Source organism: Marmota monax, unplaced genomic scaffold (genome assembly GCF_021218885.2).
Source record: "Marmota monax isolate L192 unplaced genomic scaffold, Marmota_monax_Labrador192_F-V1.1 WCK01_AAM20220418_F8-fsc00003, whole genome shotgun sequence".
Taxonomy (NCBI): Eukaryota; Metazoa; Chordata; class Mammalia; order Rodentia; family Sciuridae; genus Marmota; species Marmota monax.
This window is the reverse complement of record NW_026694084.1, coordinates 9,090,945-9,116,530: the sequence shown is the minus strand read 5'-3', so window position 1 is coordinate 9,116,530 and position 25,586 is coordinate 9,090,945. Positions and strand designations below refer to the sequence as shown.

At 42.3% G+C, this 25,586-nt stretch overlaps 1 protein-coding gene across 4 annotated transcripts in view; it reads left to right on the top strand.

Annotated features, from left to right (window-relative positions):
* Positions 1–20,924, top strand: part of Snx31 (sorting nexin 31) — a 61,391-nt gene extending 40,467 nt beyond the window's left edge. For 2 of the 4 annotated variants that reach the window (XM_046464920.2, XM_046464924.2), the window contains 4 exons: positions 2,777–2,890; positions 6,267–6,344; positions 17,086–17,142; positions 19,892–20,924. In XM_046464920.2, coding sequence (XP_046320876.1) covers positions 2,777–2,890; positions 6,267–6,344; positions 17,086–17,142; positions 19,892–19,984 — 342 coding nt within the window. In that variant the 3' untranslated portion in view covers positions 19,985–20,924. Of the gene's footprint in view, positions 1–2,776; positions 2,891–6,266; positions 6,345–8,393; positions 9,086–17,085; positions 17,143–19,891 lie in introns of those variants that run through there. The other 2 variants (XM_046464921.1, XM_046464922.2) reach the window with 2 other exon arrangements.
* The last annotated feature ends 4,662 nt before the right edge of the window (positions 20,925–25,586 follow it).

Sequence of the window (25,586 nt, the reverse complement as noted above, 5' to 3'; positions counted from 1 at the left end):
AGCATAATGGGTCCAAAGTGATATTTCATTGTGGTTTTCTTTATTTCAGTCTTTCTTCTCTTTGTGCTTCATCTTGGGTACTCACTATTGCTATGTCTCCAAGTCACTGATCTTTTCTCCTCTAGTGTCATAATGTGCTATTTATCCTGTCCAGTATGTTTTTACTTCTAATATTATGCTTTTCATCTCCAGAAGTTCCATTTGGATCTTTAAAAAAAAATCTTCCATTTTCCTCCTCAACATGCTTATGTTTTTCTATAAATTCTTCAGTGTGTGGAGCATATTTTAAATATAGTCATGCATTGCATAATGATGTTTTGAACAATGACAGATTGCATATACAGTGGTGTCCTATAAGATGATAATGGAGCTGAAAAATTCCCTTTGCTTAGTGATGTTGTAGCTGCCATAATGCCATAGCATGATGCATTACTCATGTGTCTCTGGTGGTATCGGTGTAACCAACTGTACTGCCCGTTATATAGAAAATGTAACATACACAATTATGTACAACACTTAATACTTGATAGTAATAATAAAAGACTATGTTTCTGGCTTATTTAATTCTTATACTTTTTATCATTAGAGTGTAGTCCTTCTACTTACCAAAAAAAGTTTACTGTATAACAGCATGCCACGTTGCACCTACATTCCTTGATTGCATCAAGAGGCCATATTGAATGATCGATGTGGGTAGAGCATGTGCTTAGCATGCCCAAGGCCTGGGGTTAAATCCCTCTCTCCCCGACATAACTGTCACATCAAGTGATTGACCTGTCCCATCTAGGCTGGTGTGAGTACATTCTATGATCTTTACACAATGACAGAAATGCCTAACAAGAACATTTTTCAGAACATAGTCCCATTGTTAAGGGACACCTGGATGTAACTTTTAATATTTTTGCCTACTAACTCCATCATCTCTGTCACTTCTGAGTTTGTTTTTAGTGATTGGTTTCTCACCTGTTTTGCATGCCAAGTATTTTTGTGGTATGCTAAACGTGAATTTCACATTGTTGAATGCGGGGTTTTCTTGTATTCCTTTAAAAATATTAGACTTTGCTTTGTAATGCAGAACATTGGGACTGTTTTGACTCTTTGGAGGCTTGCTGTTACACTTAATGGAAGTCCAGGATCATCTTTAGTCTAGGGCTAATTTAAGACCTTTACTCATTAGCTACCTCCCTAGAACTCTGCCCAACATCTTGCCTAGTATGGCCTCTGTACTTGGATTGATGGGAGTACAAACTCCTCCCAGCCTTCTTTGCCAGCTCCTGGAATTGTTCAGTCTCCTGCTTTTTGGTGGGGTTGCTCAGATCACTACTCAGGCAAAGAGTTGAGAGGAGCTCTCTGGAGTTCAGGGTATTCTGCCCTGCGAATTCTTACCTCAACTGCTTCAAAATTTTCTCTTTCTTCTCAACTCAGCGAGCCCTTTGGGGTCCCTTTCCTTGCTACATCTTGGAAACTCCTCTAGTGAGTAATCTGGGGAAATCCTGGAGCTCCCCTCGTTTGTTTTCCTTATCTCTGGAATTATGTATTGTTCATTGTCTGCAAAGAGCTGCTGCTCAATTTATGTTTTTACACTGGTGCTGTCAGACCAATATGTCTACAATATCAATCCAGTGGAATTATCCAGCTTTTAAAATCCTTTGATGTGTGTTGCCTCAGGATAAAGTCTAAAATCCTTAACTTAGCGTCTGAAGCATGTAAGAATTATGGTTCGTTAGTGGCAAGCAACAGAAACCAACACATCAGACTCCAGCCAAGGAGGGGACGCATGGCTTAGAAGGATGTGGAGCAACCTACAGATTCAAAACACTGAAGCTGAGGCTCAAGAGAGTCAAGAACCAAAGTAGCTTTCTAGGAAACAGGAGTTTAACCAGGATCTGCTGCTTGGATCTCTTGACTTTGAATCAAATAGGGTCACAGAGAACATTCGTCCAATTGGTCTAAACTTGGGTCATATGTCACTCTCTGAAAATCCCACCAGATAGCCTCCTGTGGAAGGGGGATGCTTTTCCCAAAGAAATATGAGACACTATTACTAGAAGAAAGAGTCAGAGTCAAATTTTGCTCTGTAGTCAAAATTTGTAGATGTTCCCTGCCAGGATTTTAGGATCTGGCCCTACCCCAACTCTCCCAGCCCACTGTGAGTTTGGAGCCTGTGCTACAGCCACACACCATCTCTCACAGCATCTCCAACATGCCAGGTTCCCTCAGGCCTCATGGGATTTGCATTTGTATTTCTTCTAACAGGATTCACCCCTCATCTTCCTCTCCTTAAAAAAAAAGTCCCCCCCCCCAAAAAAAAAAAAACCACCCAACAAACTAGGACAGCTCCTACTTTTGCTCAGATGCCCCTCCCTCTGGGGGCCTTTCTTTGCCCTCCTAGCCTGAGCCAGATGCCATTCTGTTTCCTTCCCTAGAGCTGTGTTTACTTCCCTGATCACATTTACCATATCATGCTGTGGTGATTTACCTTCCTGGCTTCTCAATTACTAGTAGTTTCTTGGATGTAGGGACAATCTTATTTTGATATTTTGCCTAGCACAAAAATAGGCACTTAGGGGGCTGGGGATGTGGCTCAAGCGGTAGTGCACTCTCCTGGCATGCATGCGGCCCGGGTTCAATCCTCAGCACCACATACAAACAAAGATGTTGTATACGCCGGAAACTGGAAAATAAATATTGAAATTATCTCTCTCTCTCTTAAAAAAAAAAATAGGCACTTAGATTTCTATTGAAAATCAAATACTATCTTTTCCTCTGTCTGTAGGGAACTCTGCTGGATACGGATGGACCCCAGCGAATTCTCAATCAGAACTTAGAGCTCAGATTTCAGTACAGCGAGGAGAGTCGCTGGCAGTGGTTTGTTATTTACACCAAACAGGTGAGTTCTCAGGGCAGAGCATGATAACCCTTTGTGCTGGAATGCTGTCCTGCTGGTTGAGGTGGACAAAGCATATTACCTTAACCCAACAAGAGCAGGGGACTCGAGTGTGCTATGCATGTTCTTTTTGGACTGTAATATCTTTTCTTTCCTTTGGGTTCTGCTTTGCTTAATTTTGTCAATCACTGTGGCCTTCGTATCAATTAGAAATGAATTTAGTTATTGGGCTAGCTTTCCTTTACTGTGACAAAATACCTGAGACAAATACACTTAAAGGAGGAAAGGTTTATTCTGGCTCATGGTTTCAGAGGCTGTAGTCCATAGTCTCTTGACCCTATTGCTTTGGGCCTGGAGTGAAGCAGAACATCACGGTGGGGAGCACATGGTGGAGCGAAGCTATTTACCTGATGGTGGTCAGGGAGCAAAAAGAGGAAAACGTAGTGACCCAGATCCTAGTATATTTTTTAAGGATGTGCCTCCAATGATCTAACTTTCTCTAACTAGGACCCACCCCCTAAGGTTTCCACCACCACCTATTAGTGCCATGAGCTGGGGACCAGGCCTTTAACACATGCGTTTTAGGGGGACATTTAAGATCCAAATCTTAACAGTTGCCCAAGTAATGGAGACTCAACTGGTTGAGCCATAGGGTGAGCAAACTAGTTTTTAAAGGTCTACATGGGAATGTTTTAGGATCTGTGGTTCACACGGTCTCTATTACAACTACTGAGCTCTATCAACAGCAACCACAGATGATACATAAGCAAATGGGCCTAGTTGGGTTCTAACAAGAATTTATTTACAAAAACAGGTGATGAGCTAGATTTTTTTTTTCTGATCCCTGGCTTAGACAATATAGATTTTATTACCTCACTTAATAGGAATATTGAAAATAGATGTTTTGGAATCTTTTTCATTTCCTTGGCCTTATCTAAGCAGATAAAAGGCTTTTTTTTTTTTTTGTACTGGGCCTGGAACCCAGGGACGAGGTCTCACTGAGTTGCTTAGGGCCTCGCTAAGTTGTTGAGGCTGGCTTTGAACTTGCAATCCTCCTGTCTCAGCCTCCCAAGCTGCTGGGATTATAGGTGGGCACCACCACATCCTGCAAAAAAGCTAATTTTTAAAACACCAAATCCAATTGAAAAATTTTTACTGAGCTACTAAACTAACTTACACTATTTCAAATTAGATTCAAAAATACAGGATCTCTAAAATGGAATCAAAATAACATTTGCATTGACATTATGTTTAACTTGAGTCCCACTAAGTTCCGTAGAACATTCTGATTTCCTGTAAACAAAGCCCTCTTCCAGCCCTCCACTTCCAGTACAGTTGTCAGACATCGAGGCACTCTGAAAAATCGAGTACTGAACCTCAGTCCTAGGTGGAAGACATGGGTCCTTTAGGTTCATCTTAAATATGAAACATCCTAGGGAAATAGTAGAATGGTTTGCTGAGATAAGATTTGCAGTCACTTGCAAACACAGAGAGATTTTTGGCAGTGAAACCAACCCCCTACCCACCCCTTTAGAATGCTAAGTGCAGTTAAATTTTATGATGGCCTTTTAATCTAAACAGTAGCAAATGAGTTTGCGCCACTACAGAGTGGTGCAATAAACCTTCTTTTAAAGGATTCCTAGTAAGATCTTATTTCCTGGGAGTGTGAGTTTTATTGATGTACTTCTACCACAGCCAGAAATGTGACTTGTGTGCCTTGTAAATACAAACAAAGCCTTGGGCCCAAATATTTTTTTATTTCTTTAAACAAAAGCTTAGTTTCATTTATTTATTTATTTGCAGTTGGATTTATTTGGGGATCAAACCTAGGGCTTTGCACACGCTGGGCAAGCTCTATACCACTGAACAGCATCCTCAGCCCTTTTCGTTTTTTATTACAAGACAGGATCTCACTAAGTTACCAAAGCTGGCCTTGAACTTGCGATCCTTCTGCCTCACCTTCGAATAGCTGGGATTACAGGTGTACACCACTGCCTAGCAAAAGCTCAGTTCTTCGTGTTGAATAAACCTTACTTGGTTTATAGTAGAGTCCTAGCCAACATATTTGTGCACATGGGGTGGAAAGTGGAATCAGTCTGTATCTTGAGGCATCCTAAAATATCCCCCTGGCTGCACCAGCTCAGGAGTTAATTGTTGACTATTTCATACTCTGGCTTTGTGTGCATCACGAATATGTGCAGATAAACAGGGCTAGTTCTTAGCAAAGCTAGCAAGTCAAACTTTGTGTCTGCATGTCATATTTCTCCTCTTTTCCACCATTTCCACTTAAGTAAATTTCAATCTTGTGCTCTGTAGCCCTGCAAGATGGTGCAGTGTTACCTGCATGCCACCCATTCTCTGCCTAATTCTGCCATCTGTGTTCTGTCCTCCAAGGCCTTTCCACTTTGGCTGCCACCCTGGCCTGGGTTTCTCTCTGTCCCCTCCCTCCTCTCCATCATCCTCTCCAACACAATGATTATCCCTGAGTACAACCCAGTGCTGAGGTCCTAGAGCCCCAAGCTATGAGTTTCAGTAGTCTCAAACCTTAGTAGGGCAAAAGAGAAACAGCAAACCAAGAAATAAGAGCAGGACAAGAAAGGTGAAGATCCTGGAACTAGGAAGTCCCTGCCTTTGGGAAGCAAGAAGTACAAATGGCTTGACTTCTAGGTCTTTAGAAGTCAAGCCATTTTTCCAATGAGAAGCCATCTTTGGAAACTGAGCACTGTGTAACTCTCTCAGTGGTGAGTATCTCAGCAGTAGATGATTAAACCACAAATGATCAGGGGACAGCTACCTGCCTTGCAAATGACTGATAAAAAATTAATAAATGAGAGTGAAGAAAAACAACTCATTTTAAAAATTTCAGAAAAAGTAATAAGGTTCCTGTATATTCTTTCAATCAGGTTACTCTTTATGCCTCATAACAAGTCTCTCAATAATGATGTATATAATTAAATACAGGATTCACTATTATCAGTTTATTTGATTATGATAATAAATAGTTTACATAATGTACTGCTCATAGAACATGATCTGCTTGCAAAACAATAGAAAATATGGAAGAAAGCAATTTTTAAAAGATTAGTATTTAAAAGATTAGTAATGAGATTGGGCCCATTTTTAGCTGTCCTTAAAATTTACCACAAATATATCTATATAATTGGGGGAATTTATGGGGTTTTGTTTGTTTTGTTTTGTTTTGTTTTTTGCTAATTCCAATTTTATGCAAATTTCTGCAAGTTAAAGAAGAAATCTAAATTCTTGAAAGCATGCTATTGGATTTTAAGCAGAGTTCAAAATCTGCTCCATGGCACTAGGGAGGGAAGGAAGAGAATGAAAATCTCTTTAATAGAGTGCTTTTATTTCTGGATTTTTATAGGCTTTTCTGCTGAGTAGCTGCTTGAAAAAGATGATCTCAGAGAAGATGGTAAAACTGGCTGCTGAGAGTCCAGAAATGGTAAGTGCTGTCCTCTGTGTCCTTGTTCTCTTTAAGTTCCCACTGTGAGCCAACACTGGGGAGACCAGACCGCACCCCTGAGTCCCCAGGCTCAGGTCTGGTCCCCTTGGTGGAGTCCACCCTGCTAAAGTGAGCTCCTCTGGCCTCTGGCGCTCCACGGTCAGGATGGCCAGGTGGGAGTCTCTGGGTCTTTAGAAATCAAGCCATTTTTCCAATGAGAAGCCATCTTTGGAAACTGAGCACTGAGTAACTCTCTACTCTGGATTGTTTTATTTCTTCCTTCCCCTAAATGGAAGCTTTTGGATTTGTCATAAAAGCTAAATCATGAAGTCAGGATCTTGAGGGGATCTTCGACACAGTGCAGAGGATCTTAAGCAGGCTCTAGAGTTTTCTCTAGAAAGAATCCAGAGTCTCTTCCAGATACTTCCATTGTGCCAAATGGAAATTCCGTTAGCCTTAGGTGGAAGCCAGAGTGTGAAAGAAACTCTCAAGCCCCTGTGTTGTTTTTATTTTTTGATTTCCCTTTTTCTCAAAGTAAAAATAACTTTAGCTGGGTATGGTGGCACACACCTGTAATTCCAGCTACTCTAGAGGCTGAAGCAGGAGGCTCATAAGTTCAAGGCCAGCCTGGGCAACTTAATGAGACTGTCTCAGAATTAAAAAAAAAAAAAAATTAAAGGCTGGCAATGTAGTTTAGTGGTAGAGTATTTGCCTGCTATGTATTATACATTGGATTCAATCCCAAATAATTAAAAATAAAAAATAAGTTACTTTTGAGTCTACATTTATTCATTAAAGGCCTACTAACTCTCTGAAAATGTTGGTAAGCAAGCTGTAAAGCAAAAAATTGCTGAGATTTAAAATTTTTCAAATTATATTGAAAAATATACGTGTTCCCAATAAGACAGTACAGTTTGATTTTCTTAAATGATTACAAATACTAATGCCTCGTTGACATTTATAAATTTAGTTCTTTTCAGAATATTACACTGATCTTTTAAAAATACAATAGAAAACCTTCAGAAAGGCTTTTAGTAAAATTTAGTCCATTATTAGATGGGGGATGACATCTTAAGTTTAACATCAATCTTTACAGCTTTTTTCCTGAGAAAATGATTGTGTTTCGAATTCGTTTCTCTTCTAGAGCCAAAAATATCTTTCTAGGGGAAATAAATTCGCTGCCTCTTGGTGATTGAACAATTCAAAATGTACTAGAGAGTAGTTAAATAAAGGAGGCTCTTTTTAAACAGAGTAATAAAATCCAACCTCTTAGGCAGAATGGACCCTCGTAGGCTTTGATTATTACATATATGAAACAGAAGAAAGAGAAAAGTAATTAACTGAAGTAGCCTGGTTAAAAGGGAGAAGTGCCCTCAAATGTGGATGAATAAAACGTAAGCTACTTGATGCAGGAAATACTCCTAGGATGAATAGCTGAAGAGTTAGCTCAATAAAACGGAGAAGGAAATAACCTATTTAAAGTTCTCAAGGAAAACAACCGCGTTGGCAATCCTTACATTTGCACATGAATTGGAATCTGTCATTTATCCCTGTGGCTAACAGCAAAATCGCACCCCAGTCAATATTCTTGTATTGCTTTAACCGAATATTCAAGAACCTTTATTTTCACAAACTCTTCACTTCTTATTTTGGTTCTTGGAAGGAAAAGTTAGGACCCCCTTGTAAAGCAGAAAAGGGCGCACAAGGCCAGGAACCACGGAACAAGAATAAGGCACCAAAAGGGGTTTTGGTGCACTGGTTTGGGAAAGGGTGAGGACCCGGGAAGTCCCGAAAGCTCCAGGCGACAATAATACCTACATAGGTCATTGGAGGTAGGAAGGCCTAGGCCAACTAAATTGTTACTACCATTAGCGATTGGCCAATTGGAGTTTAGGGGCTGAGTTTAAGGGCCAGGTCTCTTCAGCCAGGTGAAAAGTCTCCACCCATGGCCACCATGGTGGGATGGGAAGGGAAAGCTGCCCACCGACATCCCAACCTCTTTGATGTTATAGGGTGCCCGGTCTCATCTGGCTACTTTTATTCTGGTAGGAGGTCTAGAGAAGGTCAGGAGTTGGGGGCTCATTGGGAAGACGGCTGTAGGGGTGGAGGAGCATCTGATTGACTGCCACCCGTGAGACTTTGCTGATGCGGTTTTGGATAAATCTGAGGCGACAAGGAGCAATCATTAGCAAGACACAGATCATGAGGATGGGGCCAACAATCAGACCCAACCAAGCAGCGAGGGCGGAGTTCTACCAGCCCAGGAGGAGTGAGGTGCTCGGCTGCCACCTTCATCTCAGCCCAGGTAGCACATCGATGTTTTCTTCTGCTAGGCCAGTCTCCTCCATGTAATAGCAACATTCTTCCCTCAGGAACAGACAGGTACCACCTTTGTCGGTGGTGAGCAGGTCTAGGGCCCGCCTGTTTTGGAGAGTGACCCGTGTAAGCGATGTTCTTTGTCTTTGGAGAGATGCCAGGGAGTTGGCAGAGGCTTCACTGCTAGCTGTAAATTTTCTTCAAGCTCTTTAGTTGTGGTTAAGCTATAGCCTAATGCCCCAGCCCATTGCCTGAGGGGACCAGGGAGAAGGTGATGGAAATGCCTATGATCACTGGAAGAAAGGCTGACCCTTGAGATCCAGTGGGTGGAAGCAGGCTAAGGAGGCTGATTCATAGTGGAACAGGAAGAGCAAGCATAGGAGGAATAGAGGAACTCTAGATAGGGCAGAGAGATGGGAGGGGAAGGGAGGGGGCATGGGGTTAGAAATGATGGTGGAATGTGATGATCATTATTATCCAAAGTACATGTATGAAATGTATGAAGACATGAATTGGTGTGAATATACTATGTATACAACCAGAGATATGAAAAATTATGCTCTATATGTGTAATAAGAATTGTAATGCATTCTGCTGTTATATATAAATAAAAAAATTTTACACAATAAAAAAAAGAAAATCAACCATAAATAAATAGAAGCCAAGAAAAGAAAAAAAAAGAGTGTTAGTTAAGGAAATAGGGTGACAGGGGTATAGAAAGGAGTGGCAGTAGAGGAGTTCATCAATGCCTCATTACACCAAAAGAAAAATCCCAGGAGTTCATGGACTTGAGAGGACACCATAATTAGTTACGTTGAACCTGGGAGTGGTTTTTGAGGCATAGCAGATGGAAAGGTTTTGCTGCTACTACAGGGGATTGTCAAAAAGGGGGATCCCCATCAGAGGCAGAGAGGCATCATCCCCTTGGGAGATGTTAAGGGGAAAGGTGAGGGACTGCCATTAAGGGCGGGCAGAACATCACACAGAAAACAATCAGAAATATTATTGACCCTGGAGTAGTTTAGGAGTTGTAACCCGTGACGTACAAGGGCCAGCCATGAAAATGGGTCTCCCTTCTCTGCCTCATGTGCCCCTAGCTGGTAAGTGAGGGCAGTTTCTTTCTGGAGGATTTCTTGGTGGAGCTGAGGAATCACCAGGGTGTAGGTGCAGAAAATCTTAAGAGTTCCGGCTGTCCCAGGGTTAGATGTACAGCTTACCCTCTTCTTCTGTGGCTCAGCAATTGTCCCAGGGATCTCTGATGTTCAGGTAGGTGCTACCTCCAGAATCGGTATATAGGAATTGGATTTGGGTGGTCTCTCTAAGCTTGTGCATATTGCAGGAGGTGTGAGGGCATCCTCCCTAAATATCTGGTTGAACTTGCAGTACTACTTGGTTTGGTCATAAAGCAGAGGAGGGGCACTAGGTCAGAAAGACTGAGGATGGTTAATAGAATGGAGACAGTTGTTTGGCAACCAGAAGATTGGCAATCGCCGGTTCCTAATTTCCGGGTCTTACCATCCCAGGTCCCCTGTACCTGGAAACGCCAGCAGTAGGGATTAGGCAGTGTCGTTCAGGTCTGGGACACCTGTAGGAACAGACTCAAGAGGGAAAAAAGTGGGAGGCCCACAGGTGATCTTGAGCTTAGTGGGTCCCATAAATTGGAATGACCAGGATTTTGGATCTATGGCAAGCTTGAGGTGAAAAACATGATACCAAGAGGGGTGGCCTAATAGTTTGGCTGATGTAGGCGTGGTGAGAATCACCACGTCCAACCCGTCCAGCGTAGTTAGAGTGATCAAGGATGGCGTTCCTTTAAGAGGGCAGTCTCCTGATTGAAGTGGACCCTCAGAAGGCACTAGTTCTGCTGGGGCAGGAAGGTGGCGATCCACATGTTCCCAGAGGAGGTTTCGGAGCAAGGTGAGATAGATATGAGGCCAGGAGTGGGGGTTGGATGGGAAGGTTGTGATTAATTAGGAAGGATGGCCATAGAGCAGTTCAAAGGGACTTAGCCCTTCGAACTAATTAAGTTCGAACTAATTAAATTTGAATTAAGTCACACATGTCAGGTAGGTAAAAGGGGTCTCTCGGGGCAGCTTGGATTTGGATAAGTGCAAGGGGAAGCAGATCTGGCCAGGAGATTGGAAGCTCAATTGAGAGTTTCATGAGGTGGTCCTTGAGGATCCTGTGGGCCCACTCAACCTTACCCAAGAACTGCGGCCCATAAGGAATGTGAAGTTTCCAGGAGGTGTTGAGGCTTTCTGAGACCTGTTGAGTTATTTGAGAAGTGAAGGCAGGGCCATTGTCTGACTGGATGGACGTCAGAAGGCCGAATCTGGGGATGATCTGCTCAGTGAGGACTGAGGCCACAGTGTCCGGCGTCTCTTGAGAGATCGGGAAAGCCTCAACTCGTCCTGAAAAGGTATCAACCAGGGTGAGTAGGTATGGGAACTTTTTGTGTCTGGGCATGTGAGTAAAATCTAACTGCCAATCTTTGCCTGGTTGATGTCCTCGCATCTGATAAGTGGGGAGCTTGGGTCATAAGCCCCCTTGCGGCGTGACAGAGGAACATATGGAGCATGTGGAATGGACCTGTTGAATTAAGTCACACATGTCAGGTAGGTAAAAGAGAGGTTGGACGAATTGAAAGAGAGTTTGGGGACTGATGTGAAGTGACTTGTGGTTGTTGAAGAGGAGATCATGGGCTTGGAGTGGAGGAAGGACAATCTTGTCCCTAGGGATTCTTTGTGTCGGGAGTGCCACCTTTTTGTGTAAGTGGGCCTGCCAGCTGAGTTCAGCTGTTTCCTCGCAGGCACTGTAAACTTTAAAGGCCATTTTCACCAGATCTTGGATGGGGGTTTGGGAACCATCCTCAGTGCGCTTTAGCTTTTTTCTAATATCGGGGGCTGACTAGGTGATAAGATGAGTGGCCAGAATGGTCGCCCCAGAGGGCCTCTGTTAAGCAGGTAAGGAACATTGCAGGATTCTCATCAGGCCCCTGAGTGACTTCTCTCAGTTTATCAAAATAAAAACTTATCAGAAACTGCCTGCATGCCTGCCAGCAGACATTCTATCATCTGGGCACAGTGGCGTTGGCCCTGTCCATTTTGATAGTCCTAATCAGGGTTGGTGTCGGGGACTGTGACCGCACCTGTAGGCATGGTGTCATTGGTCAAATGAACCTGGTCTGCATGGTCCCGTGCAGCTACCTGGACTTGAGTGTGTTCATGGGGCGAGGGCAGGGAGGTTTAAGGGTGGAGGTAAGGATGACAAGGACATTATGCTAAGGAAGGTCATAGGCTTGGGAAAGGTATTTTAATTTTTTAATATAGGTAGTGGGGTCAGCAGAAAAGGAGCCTAAGCGTTTTTCAATTGGGGAGAGGTCTTATAAAGAAAAAGGGACATGAACTTGAACGATGCCCTCAGATCCTGCCACCTCGTGGAGAGGACAGAGAAGTTCGGTGTCTTAGGTCATTTGGTGAGACCTGGTATGGGCACTTACTGGGGAAGAGACAGGGGATCTAATTCAGGTGGAGCCCATTCTGGATAAGGAGCAAGATCAGGATGGGAGGGTCTGGGGGTGGTGAGGAGAGTGTCTTGGGAGGTTCAGTAAGCAGAGAGGAGTCAGGGTCAGGAGGAGGGGGGACTTGGAAGGAGGAGTTTCTTTATCAAGAAGGACTTGGAAAGTGGAACATGTGGAGCAGAAAGAGGGGCGGGAGCATAAATCTCTAAAGGCCTATGATAAGGAACCTCTAACCACTTTTCCATCCCTTGGCAGAAATTGTCCAAATCAGTGAGGATTTTAAAATCAAAAGTCCCCTCAAGAGGCCGTTTAGAGCCATTATCTAAAGTGTATTGTGGCCAGGCCACAGTGGAATAGAAAAGGAGCTGTTTACGGCATAAATCCTGACTAGTCCCAATTTGGAAAAATTCATGTATAGACACCCTAAGGGAGTTTTGAGGTCCAGAGTGGACTCTGTGTTTCCCATGGTCTTTCGTCACCCAGGGGTGAGCAGGAAGGAAAAAAGCATCCCAATTACCTACTCTACTCACTGGAGAATGAGTGGGCTGGCCAGGGATTGCGAGTCTTTACAATCCACTGGGGACCTAGATGGGTTGGAGGGGAGTCTCTGACACGGACAAGATTTACAGAGTCTCTGCAAACAGGAGGGAGTCGAAAGATCAAAGGGAAAGGGACTTACCCCACCCTGCTAGATCAGATGAAGGCGGGTGGTCTAGAGATCCTCATGTTCCTTTGGCTGTTCCTTTGGTGGAGAGGAGCAGCCTCAACCCCTAAGGGAACTAGAATAAAGCACCAAAAGGAGTTTTATTGGAAGACAGGGGAGCAGAGGCTGGGGGTCGCTCCTGGGCAAGGTTTACCAGTCTGTGAAAGGGTGAGGGCCCGGGAAGTCACCTGCTGGAGGCAAGAGCAATACCTACATAGGTCACTAGAGGCAGGAGGGCCTAGGCCAACTAAATTGTTTCTACCATTAGCAGTTTGCCCAAACCAAGTGGAGTTTAAGGGCTGAGTTTAAGGTCTCTTCAGCCAGGTGAAAAGTCCCCACCCATGGTCACCAAGGGATGGGGAGGGGGAAGGGGAAGGGAAAGGGAACCGAAAGCTGCCACCCCGACACCCCTTTTCTCTTGAAAATTGAGTTTCCAAGAGCGTGTTGTAGGGCTTTCAATCTGGAGTTTCCTGGTGGACGCGGACTGGGGAAGGTAAAGCAGAGACAGAGGAACTCACTTTGAACTCACTGAGTGCTGAACTTCCACGAAGGACAGTGGACTAGAGTCATTTTATGACTTTAAGTATGTATGTTTTAGTCAGTTTTGTCCCTGCTACCAACAAAAGACCACACAGGACCAATATTACAGGAGGAAAAATTTATTTTGAGGTGCACCATATCAGAGGTCTTGGACCATAGACGGTCAACTTCATTGCTGGGCTCAAGGTGAAGTAGAACATCATGGCGGAAGAGAGTGGTGGAGGAAAGCAGCTCAGGATGTGTGTGTGTGGGGGGGGGAGGGGGGTGGAGAAAGAGAGAACATGCTCCCCTCAACACAGACAAAATAAAAGCCCCAAAGACAGGGCCTCTGAGACCTACTTCCTGCAGCCACACCATACCTGCTTATAGTTACCACCCAGTTAATCTCTATAGGGGGATTAATGCACTGATTAGGTTAAGACTCACATAACCCGATCATTTCACCTCTAAGCTTCCTTGCATTGTCTCATACACATGCTTTGGGGAACCCCTCATAACTAAACCATAACACTATATAAGTGCAAGACTGTGACATTCTAGGCAAACACAGTCTGAATTGATACATGCACATGTCATCTATAGAAGGTCTGTGTGCACTAGGACAGACGTCCCCACTTGGCAAGGTGGGTCCTGAGTCCAGATTTTGATAATCTTGAAGAATCTGGGGGAAGAGGGAAAAATTGAGAAAATTGTGACTAAATAAACCCCATAAATAAAGCAGAGGGTCCCTAGAAGCTGATTAAATTAAAAAGTACTGGTTTTTCCTATTAACATGGAATGAGAAAAAGAAATTTAGTGCTATTAGGCAGGTTAGCATTAGGCAATGCCTTCAAAGGTAAGACTTGACCTGTTCATGAAGAGATTTTTAAAATGCAAATCAAATAAATTCAATAAAGAATAATATAAACACACAACCACAACAAACATCACCTTAAATTCTTAAAGGCAATTTTAACCATGAGAAGGAAAAAAAAGTGATGTGCCTACAGAAAAGCCTAAATTAATTTTGTTAATATCTACTGCTTTTAACTTGAGCAGAATTTTAAAGGATTGTTTTATTTGAAAATAAAGTTAGGTTTAGGTTTAGCTGCATATAACAGAAAACAAAACAAGACAAAGCAAGTGCCTTAGGCAAAATAGAAGTGTGTTTCTCTCTCACCTAAAATAAGCCTAGAGGTAGGCAGTCTAGGGCTGTGATGGTGGTTCTACAGTGCCACCAAAGACCTCACGCACAATGTGGCTGCTAGAGCGCCAGTCTTTCCACCCACATTCTAGGCAGCAAGTGTAAGGAGGAAAGAAGAATGACTTTCTTCTTTTCCTTAAGGAGGAGTCTCGAGAGTCTCACACAGAATTTCTACCTGTAGCTTGTTGGCCAAGAGTTAGTCACATCATGGCACCTGCTCCCAAGGGAGTCAGGCAAATGTAGTCTTTTTAGCAGGATGTGTTGTCTTTCCAAACAACACTGGGTAGAGGGCAGAATGGATAATGGAGTAGACCACCTGCAACCTCTGCCACCTAAAGGATTCTAAAAGACTCTGAGAAAGGAAAGTAGATGTATTTTATACAATAGATGTGTTACTAAAGATTCCTGAAAGCATATTGTTATTATTTTGTGCGTTGAACTATAATCTGAATACATGGAAGTCCTATCAGGAATAGGCTGGTGAATAACTTTCTGAATTGAAAATACATAAAAATTGTATTTTGATTAATCTATACCTAGTTTTTTTGTGTTTTCTTCCTTCAGTGTTCTTGATAGTGGGTCTCACCTCTAAATTGATTTTCTCAAAAGTGGCCAAGAACAAGGTGGATTTTTAATTCCTGTTGCCTCATCCATACCTCTCATCCACCCCCAATTGCCATCACCATATGTATTTCTCTCTCTCACTCTTTCCAACAATCTCACCTCTGTTTTGGGGCAAAGCAAGATTATTCAAAAGGCAACTGGTGCTTTTTGGAAATGGGGTCTTGCTATGTTGCCTAGGCTGGCTTCAGACTCCCAGGCTCAAGTGATCTTCCCACCTCAGCCTCCCAAGTGGGTGTCCATAGGTGTGTGCCACTGTGTCTAGCAACAGGTGGTGCTTCTGGTGTGTCTCAAGGAAGGAGAATAGGGGAGAAAAAAATTATGAGAATTTTCCCCCCAAGTTCTGTATTCACAGCACAAGACTATAAACTCTAACACATTACAAAATAATAAAAAATAACAATAGCAAACACATATGACATCAGAATATTAATTTCTCATTTACCAAACTTAACAACTGGTTAAAATTATTGAGGTATGGGCTTCAAATACACGAAGATTTCTATTCTGCTAACCTAAAGGAAATCCTGTGTATATCCCCTGAAAGCAACTTATATTACAGCAAAATTAACCATAGTGAAAAGTTCATGCTTTTAATGATGTTTACCTCAGTTATTCTGGAATGTCCCATTCCATAGTACTTGTGAGTGATAAGCAGCAGTAAAGAATTTCCTCCTTCACCCCTTCATCCTATCATCTATGAATGGCCGCGTTTACCACATGCTGGCTGGAAACCAAGACCCAACTTCAAGGAGTGTGTGTGTTGGAACAGAAAAGCAGTTAGTGCAGAGACATCCACCATTGTAGAGCAGAGTGCCCTGTGCCTGGCGGGAGCTTTGCACGTGATGCAGACTGGTTTAATGATCCTTTATTTTTCCATGAAGAAAAGTCTAAGAACGCTGTCCTCCAGCCCTGGTTAGGTCACATTCTCTAGATGTGCCAGACACTGTCTGCCCCTAAGATTCACTCTCCCCCCACTGCACTGTGCCCTGAGACTGATCAGTGAGGACTGTGACCTTGCCTTCCACGGAACCACCCAGTGGGAATCCCAGTAGGAGGCTGGAGAGTGGGGGGAAAGTGGGGTTGGACGACTTATTTCTCCAGTCCTGCCCCTGGTGAGTCCCTCTGGTTTCACATCCCTCTACTGAAGTCTGCAGCTAGGCTACTGTGGTTCCAGTAGTAGCTCTTCCCCCACCCCCACTGCCCCTGCAAGCTAGGAGGTGGTAAGAATCCCCGCCCCCCCACCCTCCCTGCAGCCCCCAGGGGGTCCAGCATCCCTTGGCTGACTCGCTTTAAACCCGCCCACACCTCCATTAAATGCTAAATAGTTCCTTTTAAAATTCTCATGGTTACCCCAGGGGTGTACCATCTGTTTCCTCCTGGATCCTGACTGGTATATTAAGTTTACCTCATGAACATGAGATCTAGTGAAGTGTCTTTGAACTTCAGTATGATTCTTCATTTGATTAATGGTGCCTTTTGATTAAGCGAAGCCCCACTTGGCTTTGATTCAGCATATGGATTGGAGCTCCGTGGATTATCTCAGGATTTAGAAGCGCGTTTCATTTCGTGTGAGGTCCTTTTAAACGCTGTGTCAAATCGCAAAATCCATAGGCAGCCAACCGCCAGTGTTAAACACAGAGCCTCCCTGCACTTTTGGGGACTGGTGTGTCTGTGACATTTAGACCCTGGCAGATGAAGGGGGGTTCATAGATGACAAGCATGTGTGCCTAGGGACTGGCAGCCTTGGGGACCATTAAGAGGATTATGGTGGAAGGGAAATGTGCTAGTTAAATAGATGATTTGTGTGCTTGCTTTCTCTGGGCTGTGCTGACTGACATTTTACTAATCTATTTAGCAGATTGAAGTCCTGGAACAAGGCAAAAGTCAAAAATACCATGTTCAACAAAGCCAGGTCTGTGAGTAAAAGGATGTAATTGAAACATTATAATTTTGATAAATCTGCTCTTTTTCCCTCTTTACCCAAAGTAATTCTATTTCCAAGAATAAGCCAGAATTGCTCAGAAACTCTGTGTAGATCGGAAGGCTGTCACAAAAGTACAGTTATTTTTGTTGTAACATCCAGCGGGGCTAAGGAAATTTTCACATGAAAAGTTTCCAAGAGGAACACAAAATTCCTTAGTGATTTTCTTCTGCATCCCATGCATTTTTTGGAAAGTTCTCTTTTGAGTTTATGTATTTTAGTGCATTCAGTATGTTTTTGTTTCATAGATTTTTTTTTTAGCAATATACCCTGTTCAAAACAACTCTGAAGTTTATAAGATACTTCTTTGAGTATTTAGTTTTGTGTAGGTAACAATAATAGAATCATCATAAACAACATCATTAAGGATTTTTTTATTGCCAGACACTATTCCGAGCTCTTCTATGTGAATTAACACATTTGTCCTCTCCAAAGATCTCTGTAAACCCACCGAGGAAACTAAGGTTCAGAGAGTTAAATGACATACCCAAGGTTGAACAGCAATCAATGGGGAAGGAAGCCAGCAGTCTGATCCCAGAATTGTGCCCTTAACTACTTGCTAATTATTGCTTTGTATGTCCAAATTGTAGTGTAAGTCAATGAAATAAAGGTGACCTGTAAGTAGTGTTGAATGGGATGAATCATCCATCTAGCATCTGTCTCAGGGTCTGTTATATATATAATGGTCCCTCATATATAAGAATATATTTGTAAATATGTGAGTACATAAGGTCCTTTTCTTGAGTGAGCTCAGAAAACAAAATGGCATAACCAAAGCTTTCTCTTTCACGATAGGGTTTCTGGTTAGATGCGAGAGAGGAACTCTACCAGCTATAAGCTATGTATCTTCAGAGAAATCAGAAACCTAAATGTGCATCAGGGACTCCTGAAGTGCATCTTAAAAGGCAGACTCCTGGTCCTCACCCCTAAATATTGATGCAATAGATCTGCGGTGGGGACCTTGGAAATAAGCATTGATAACAAGCACCCCAGTGCACCCACAAGCACCAACACTGCACCAAGCTTCAGCTCCATTTCCTGCAAACTGTAGAGGGGAATAACCTCATAATTTTGATTCCACTGTTGCAGCAGCATAGTGGCAGCGTAGAACAGGGGTTCTAAACCTGGGCTCCACATTGGAATCACCTGGGGAGCTCTAGAAACTAAGGATGGCTGGACCCCACCTTGGCGACTCTGATTTCATTGGTCTGAAGAACCTGGGCAATGGAATTTTTAAAAGTTCTCCAAGTGGTTCTGATATACAACCAGGATTGGAACTATTATGCTAGAATTGTGGTTCACGAAGCATAGTCCCTGGGCCAGCAGTGTGGGCATCATTTGAACTCAAATTCTTGGGCTCCAAACTTACTGGATCAGAAACTCCAGGGGAGGGGCCCAGCAATCTGTTTACCACGCCTCCAGATGAGTCTGATGGTGGCGAAGCTACAGACCACAGGACACACAGCATAGCCATGACTGACAGTGATGCTAATTCAGTGGTCCTTCCAGATGAGCAGCAATTTTACAACAGGCCAATGTGCACAAGTTCTGAGCAGGGCCAGCTTGTCAGCAAGGGGCCTGATGTCCAAATATATTGAATCCCAATTTATTGAGCAAGGCTTCATTTGGAGCCAGGCACAGTTAGAATCTCCGTGTATAGTTGTCCCTCAGTATCTAAGGGGGATGCTGAAATCTTTGGATGCTCAGGCCTTTTATATAAATAAAATGGTGTAGTATTTACATGTAATCTATATACATCTCCCTATGTATTTTAAACCATCTCTAGATTACTTGTAATATCTGATACAGTATAAATGCTATGTAAAACTTTATTATTGAAATACTTATAATATTGAATTCTTTAGGGAATAATAAGAAAAAGTCTACATGGTCCGTACAGATGCAAATTTAAAAAATAATTTCCATCACTGGTTGGTTAAACCTGTGGATGTGGAGCCCATGGATTCCAAGGGCAAACTATAAAACTCATTTAATCCTCCTAACAACTCAGGTCCTGTTATTATCCTTGGTTTCGGGACTGACACACAGAAAAGTTAAGTAGCTGGCCCAAGATCACATAGCCAGAGCCAGAGTCTGAATCCAGTGGTCTTTATTTTTATAACCAATTAAATCTATCTCTTCAGCCACTCTGTCAAAGGGCTTCTTTATCAAGACATTTCTCATAGAAAATAGTTTTAACCCATCTGCCTGGTGAGGTATCCCCGAAGGCCCTGTCTCTGAGATTTCTTAAGTACTGAAAGGAAACTACATGCTCACTGAGGTTAGTGGTAACCATGACCTCTTAAAATGCTTGAAAATAATCACAATGATATTTTAGAATTTGTTTTTATGGTCTGAAGATTTGAGATTAATGTTAAAAATGGAAAGTCACATGACTTTAAAATTGGAGAGAGGGACAAGACAGGCAGAGCTAAACTTTTCCTGAAGTGACAGGGCTCAAAAAAGCCACTTAGGATATGGCTTCCTCTGAAGCCCTGCAGGGGGCGCTGTCCTTGGCCCTACCAGATGAGCACCAACCCCAAATAAAGCTTCGGCAGGATAAAACCTTTTTAAAAAACTACTGCTTAAACAGGTAAATCCTTTAATTTTTTGTTATTATTATTGTGAAAATTATTTCCTCTTATTTATGAATCTGATCTCTCTGCTTACTTTACAACAGAAGGACTATTCTAGTTTTCTACCAAGAAAAAGAAAGATTAAGAGAGCAGAAGGTGACTGTGTTTTTGGGACCATAAAAGAAGAAGATCTTTGAAGAGAAGTCTCACCTTTTAAAACTTTTTTTTTTTTTTTTAATGCTCTCAAGACAGCGAAGGAACTTGGGAGTTGAACACGGGCTTCCTACCATCAGGAAATTTCTTGACTTCTTTCCACTTTTTCCAACATTCAGATAGACCATTCATCAAGACTACTGCAGCACTCCGTATAGATCTTGAGATAAAGAGATACAGAACTAAAGCTACAGTTTGTTTTTAATGGTTCATAAACAACAAATGGCAGATTTGAGACAACTAATATGAAATTCATTCTTTTTTTTTTTCTAAAATGGACCTGTACCTGCTTTCATGAAATCTGCTGATGTTCTGACATTATATGCCTGAAAGGCTTGTTCTAAATTTTGTTCAGGGTCATGTTCTAAATATGTGACTAATCAGCAGAGGAAAACATGGCTCTAAGAAATGGAATCACTGGAAAACAAATCCAGACTTCTCTGATCTAACCACAGAGCTAGTACAGGGGTCGGGTAAAATGCTGATTTCTCTCTTACATATGGGCCTAACAGTACAGATGACCTCAAAATAATAGGCTGCCTGCTCCTATGTTTCTTCACTGCTATAATTGCATTCTGTCCTTAGAATATTGAATTCAGTTCAATAAGCATCAACCTGTTCTGAATGTTTTTATTTTAGAAAGATATAAGGCCCTGCACTTGACATCAAATACCTTCTATGTCTCTTAGCTTTAAAAATACGTGTGTTTTATCATAAGATGTTTTCTTATACAGTTTCCTTATTCAGTTGTCTCTTGATAATTAATGTAATTATGTATAGAATTAGGACCCCAATAAAGAAGAGGAACAGAGGAATCTATACAATGTAATTAGGAAAAAAGTGAGATATTCTAATGTTATTTTCTAACTCGGTAGTATAATGACATAATAAATATGAAATATATTCTGTTGAATATAGAATTTACTGATGAAAATTCTGTGGATGGTCTTTTTGAAATATAGTCTACTAAAATATCAGAGTGTTTATAAATCAATGCCAATAGCCATACCGGAAGCTGATTTACTAGTTTGCTTACTTAAGAATAGCCAAAGTCTTTCTCTTTTTAGTAGAAAACACTTACGCAGTGTAAGGGACTGTCAAATGTAAGGAGAATTTGTAAGAAGATGCAAAGAGGGTCTGGGAGTGTCAGAAAGTGTGGTAAAGCGCTTGCCTAGCATGTATGAGGCCCTGGGTTCAATCTCCACCCAGCACCACACAAACAAACAATCAAAAAGGAAGATACATGTAATAGATTAAAGTAATTGGAGTTGCTGTCTTTGTAGGTGAAAAAGTATCATTCCATTGTGTCCATTACTTGTGTTTCAACTCCACGTGTGAGAAGAATAATCCCAGTTCCTTGTAGTCAGTGTCAAAAGTATAGTGTGGCCTGTGTGTCAAAGGAAGTTGCAGGGCTATCAGTAAAGCACCAAGGGGAAGAGAGATTGCGATGAAAGAGTAGAGATGCAGGGGGCGCAGGAACGGGCACATTAGAGAAAGGCAAATGTAGATACAGGTGGGAGAATAAGAACGGTGTATAGGAAGCAATGAGAGAATCTGCTCTGTGCTGGCAAATTTGCAGGCTAATGGAGTAGTCAGCAGGTAAAGCTCAGAGTAAGAGGGATCAGTATACATGCACGTACTGAGACAGTGTCCTGACAATATAAATGGAACAGTTTTGAGGATTTGAGGATGGCAAAACCAGAACATTTGTTTGATTTTTTTTTTCTCTCAAAACAGTTAGGTTATCATCAAATATCTGAATACAAGAAGAAAAATACAAGTGATGAGTTTCATTCCATGCTACATACCAGGAAAATTACAGGAATAGGGATAGCAGAAATAAGATTCACAAACTAATTTGTAAAATGACATACACATCCCTTGGTAGCTTTGTGAGAGAAGAAGGGGCAATTAGCCTGTCTGGGTATTCCTTGGGCCTATTTTTAATCTAGAAGGAGTTGGGAAGTTTGAATTGCTTCTGGATTGAGATACTTGATCATTGGGCAAAAAGTCAACTCCAACTGCCAGAGTGGTCTTCCTGCTGCAGGCCCTGGGAGAGTTGATGAGTGGGACTCCTGTCAGTCCTGGAGATGACGACCTCCCTTCACAGAGGGCCCCTCCCACCAGCACAGCCACCCCAGTACTGAAAGAGACATCAGTCTGCACACAGCCTTTATAAGGTAGGCCACTGTCAACAGCCTTGTGTAACTCTTAAGGGTGGGTGGCTAATCCAAGGATGGATTCATAATGTGATGGCATTGTTTAGAAGTGATAGAAACTGAAGGAGATGTGTCCTTGTGGATCAAAAATGCAGTTAAGCCTATGATGATTGTGTCTGTGCTAAATAGGTACAGATTTTTTTCTTGTTATTATTCCCTAAACAATATAATGACAATAAGTACATAGCATTTACATTTTATTAGGAATTGTAAGTAATCTAAAGAGATTTTAAAGTATATGGAGTATATTGTAGATTATATACACATACTGTGCCAATTTTTTTTTTTTAAACAGGGATTGAACTCAGAGGCACTTAACCACTAAGCCACATCCCCAGCTCCCCCCGCCCTTTTTTTGTATTTTATTTAGAGACAGACTCTCACTGAGTTGCTTAGGGTTTTGCTAAATTGCTGAGGCTGGCTTTGAACTCGTGATCCTCCTGCCTCAGCCTCCTGAGCCACTGGGATTACAAGTGTGCACCACTGCTCTTGGCACATACTGTGCCATTTTATATAAGGGACCTGAGAATTCATGGATTTTAGTAGCCACAGGGAATCCTGGAATGAATCCCCTACAGATACCGAGCGGCAACTCTACCTGCAAAAATGGTTGCCTGACAGCCACATTTTCTCCTGATATACCTCATTCACCAACGTTACTTCTAGAAACTAAAACTAAAACATGCATGTGTTTACAGATATTAATATTCTGAAATAATTAGCATAAGCAATTTGTCCACAGGCAAACAACACTTGAGTTTGCAAATTTCAAAAAAATTATAATGAGATAAAAGGAGAGAGCTGATTGAATCGTGGGCAGTCCTTTTGTCAGAGCCAGTTGGCTCCAGTGGGGGGAAGTAGGCACAGCCCTTGTCTGCAGAGCTGGCTTCTTCCCCAGGGCCAGGGGAGTGGATCAGCGTGTGGTGTGCTTAGAGCTTGCACACCTCCCTTTGTGGACAACGGTATTAGTCAGCTTTTCATCACTGTGCCTAAGTACCTGAGAAAAACAGAAGAGGCAAGGTTTATTTCTGCTCACGGTTTCAAAGGGGAAACAGAACATCATGCAGAGGGCACGGCAAAGGAAAGCTGCTCACCCCACAACACCTAGAACACAGAAAGGAGCCAGGGAGGGGACACAGTACCCAAGGGCATGCCCCCAAGTTCCCCCTCTCTCTAAGGACACACCTCCTTCAGTTTCTATCACCTCTAAACAATGCCATCAGATTATGAATCCATCCATGGATTAGCCTAGCCCACTGATGAGATTGCAGCTTTCACTGTCCAACTGTTCCCAAAAAGCCTCCCCTCTGGACATTGCTGCATTGAGGATCAAGTCTTCAACACAGGAACCTGGGGACACTCTAGATTCAAACTATAATAACAATCAAAAAATTTTATGTTAAACATTTCGATTAGTAAATTCAAAAAGAGCTCAGCAGTCTTAATTTGTGGAAACCAAATAGGTTTCAAGCGTCAGTGGAAAAACAGTCGCCAAAATAATCCTAAAATACCAAAAAAAAAAAAAAAAAATCACAGAAGAGAACTCAGCGACAAAGGTAACTCTACTTCCCTGAGTTCTGTTTAGTTATTTCTCCTCCCAGGTGTGGTGTGGGCACAGTGGCCCATCAGGCAAGTGGCATCAGGGGCCTGTGAGGACCCAAGATTGCAGGAGATGGAGTGGAAAATATCTTTCTCTTTCATGAAGTAATCTCATTCCTGTTGTCAGTGATCTAAGAAAAATGCCAAGAAAAAAGGTAGGTATGTTTTGCTGTCACACAAAAATAAGAGGTGCTGAGTTAACTCAGAAAAAGTACAGCTAACCAGTCATTCCTTATAAGATGGCTTTTAAACTTTATAGTTGTCCCTTTTCCCAATTTATTGATGTATAATTGTACTTTGCTTATAAGTTGCTTTTTAGTAGCTAACAGTTGTATTCTCTTTTTAAATTTTTTTTTAGTTTTTGATGGACACAGTACCTTTCTTTTATTTATCTATGTGGTGCTGAGGGTTGAAGTCAGTGCCCCACACATGGGAGGCAAGCGCTCTTCCACTGAGCCACAACCCCAGACCAACAGGTATATTCTTAAGAAGTAAGTCATTTGTATAATAATTTTCCAGATTGTGGGGAGCCACACCTTCCAGTCCTGAAGCAAGAGGCTCTGACCAATCACTTCATTTCCTGGTGACTTGGGCGTTGTCTCTGTCCGGGAAGTAGTAGGAGTGTCTTCAGGTATAGGTGTGTCACCCATGGGGTTGAGCTACACTCACCTTTTCTTTCATAATCCTTCCTCTCTCTCCTGTTTGGGATAGAATGTTCCATGGAAACGCCCTGTGTGTGTCCCCTTCTCTTGCTCTGCCTTTGGGTGTGGCCTTCCTAGATGTCAGTCAACCTGCTGACAGCAGATATCAGGAAGCTAGACTCAACCTCCTGAAACCTGACCCCTTGCCTCATTTGAATGGCTTCTTCTCAATAAAAGTATTCAGCACGTGCTTGCTTTCTGTGGACCCTTAAGGTCGGAGGAGCTGTCACAGGACCCAAAGAAAAAGGTATCTCTGTCTCTTGTGTGATTATTTCGTGAAGCTCAGTTCACCTGGAGTGACCCTGAGTGTTTAGTCGTGAGAAACTCGATACCAGATAAGAAAAATCAGAGCTATAGAAAATTGTATGATGTTGTTGGTGGGTTTGGGTCTTTGGTGCTTTTCTGTAGGGTCAAGTCTTTAGTGGCTAGATGGGCTTTTCTTGTGTGATATCTTGAAAGAGGTTACTCATTCAGTTGGTTTAAAGGTGCTGACTCTAGTGATTTTTGCACTACTCCTGCATCAACCAAATATAGTGTATTTCCCAGAAATGTGGAAACACAGACATGTCTGAACCTCCTGATGAGTTTTCCATGTGAGCACATATTTGATGGATTCTAGATTGCGGCAGTTGTGTGGATGGAGGCACTTGGAGTGGCAAGTGGAGACTGGTACATGGGAGATGGCTTTGCCGTGGACATGCATGCTCTTATTCTTGCTGGAAACTGGTCCCAGCAGAATTTCTGGGGAGCTCCCCTTAGTAATAGGGTCTTGTGTGCAGAGAAAGAGATAATGGAAAACTCTTGGTCCCAATCAAGGGAAGTCCAGAACTTGATTTTCCACAAAAGAAAAATGATGAGTAAAAAAAAGTGAATGGTAAATATTAAGCTTCTTACATATGTTGTGAAAGTCAATCACCTGGAGATAAGTTCTTTTCAAAAATCAACTTTGAGGGCTGGGGCTGGGGCTCAGTGATAAAGCACTTGCCTAGCACGTGTGAAGCACTGGGTTTGATCCTCAGCACCACGTAAATAAATAAAATAAAGGTATTGTGTCCACCTACAACTAA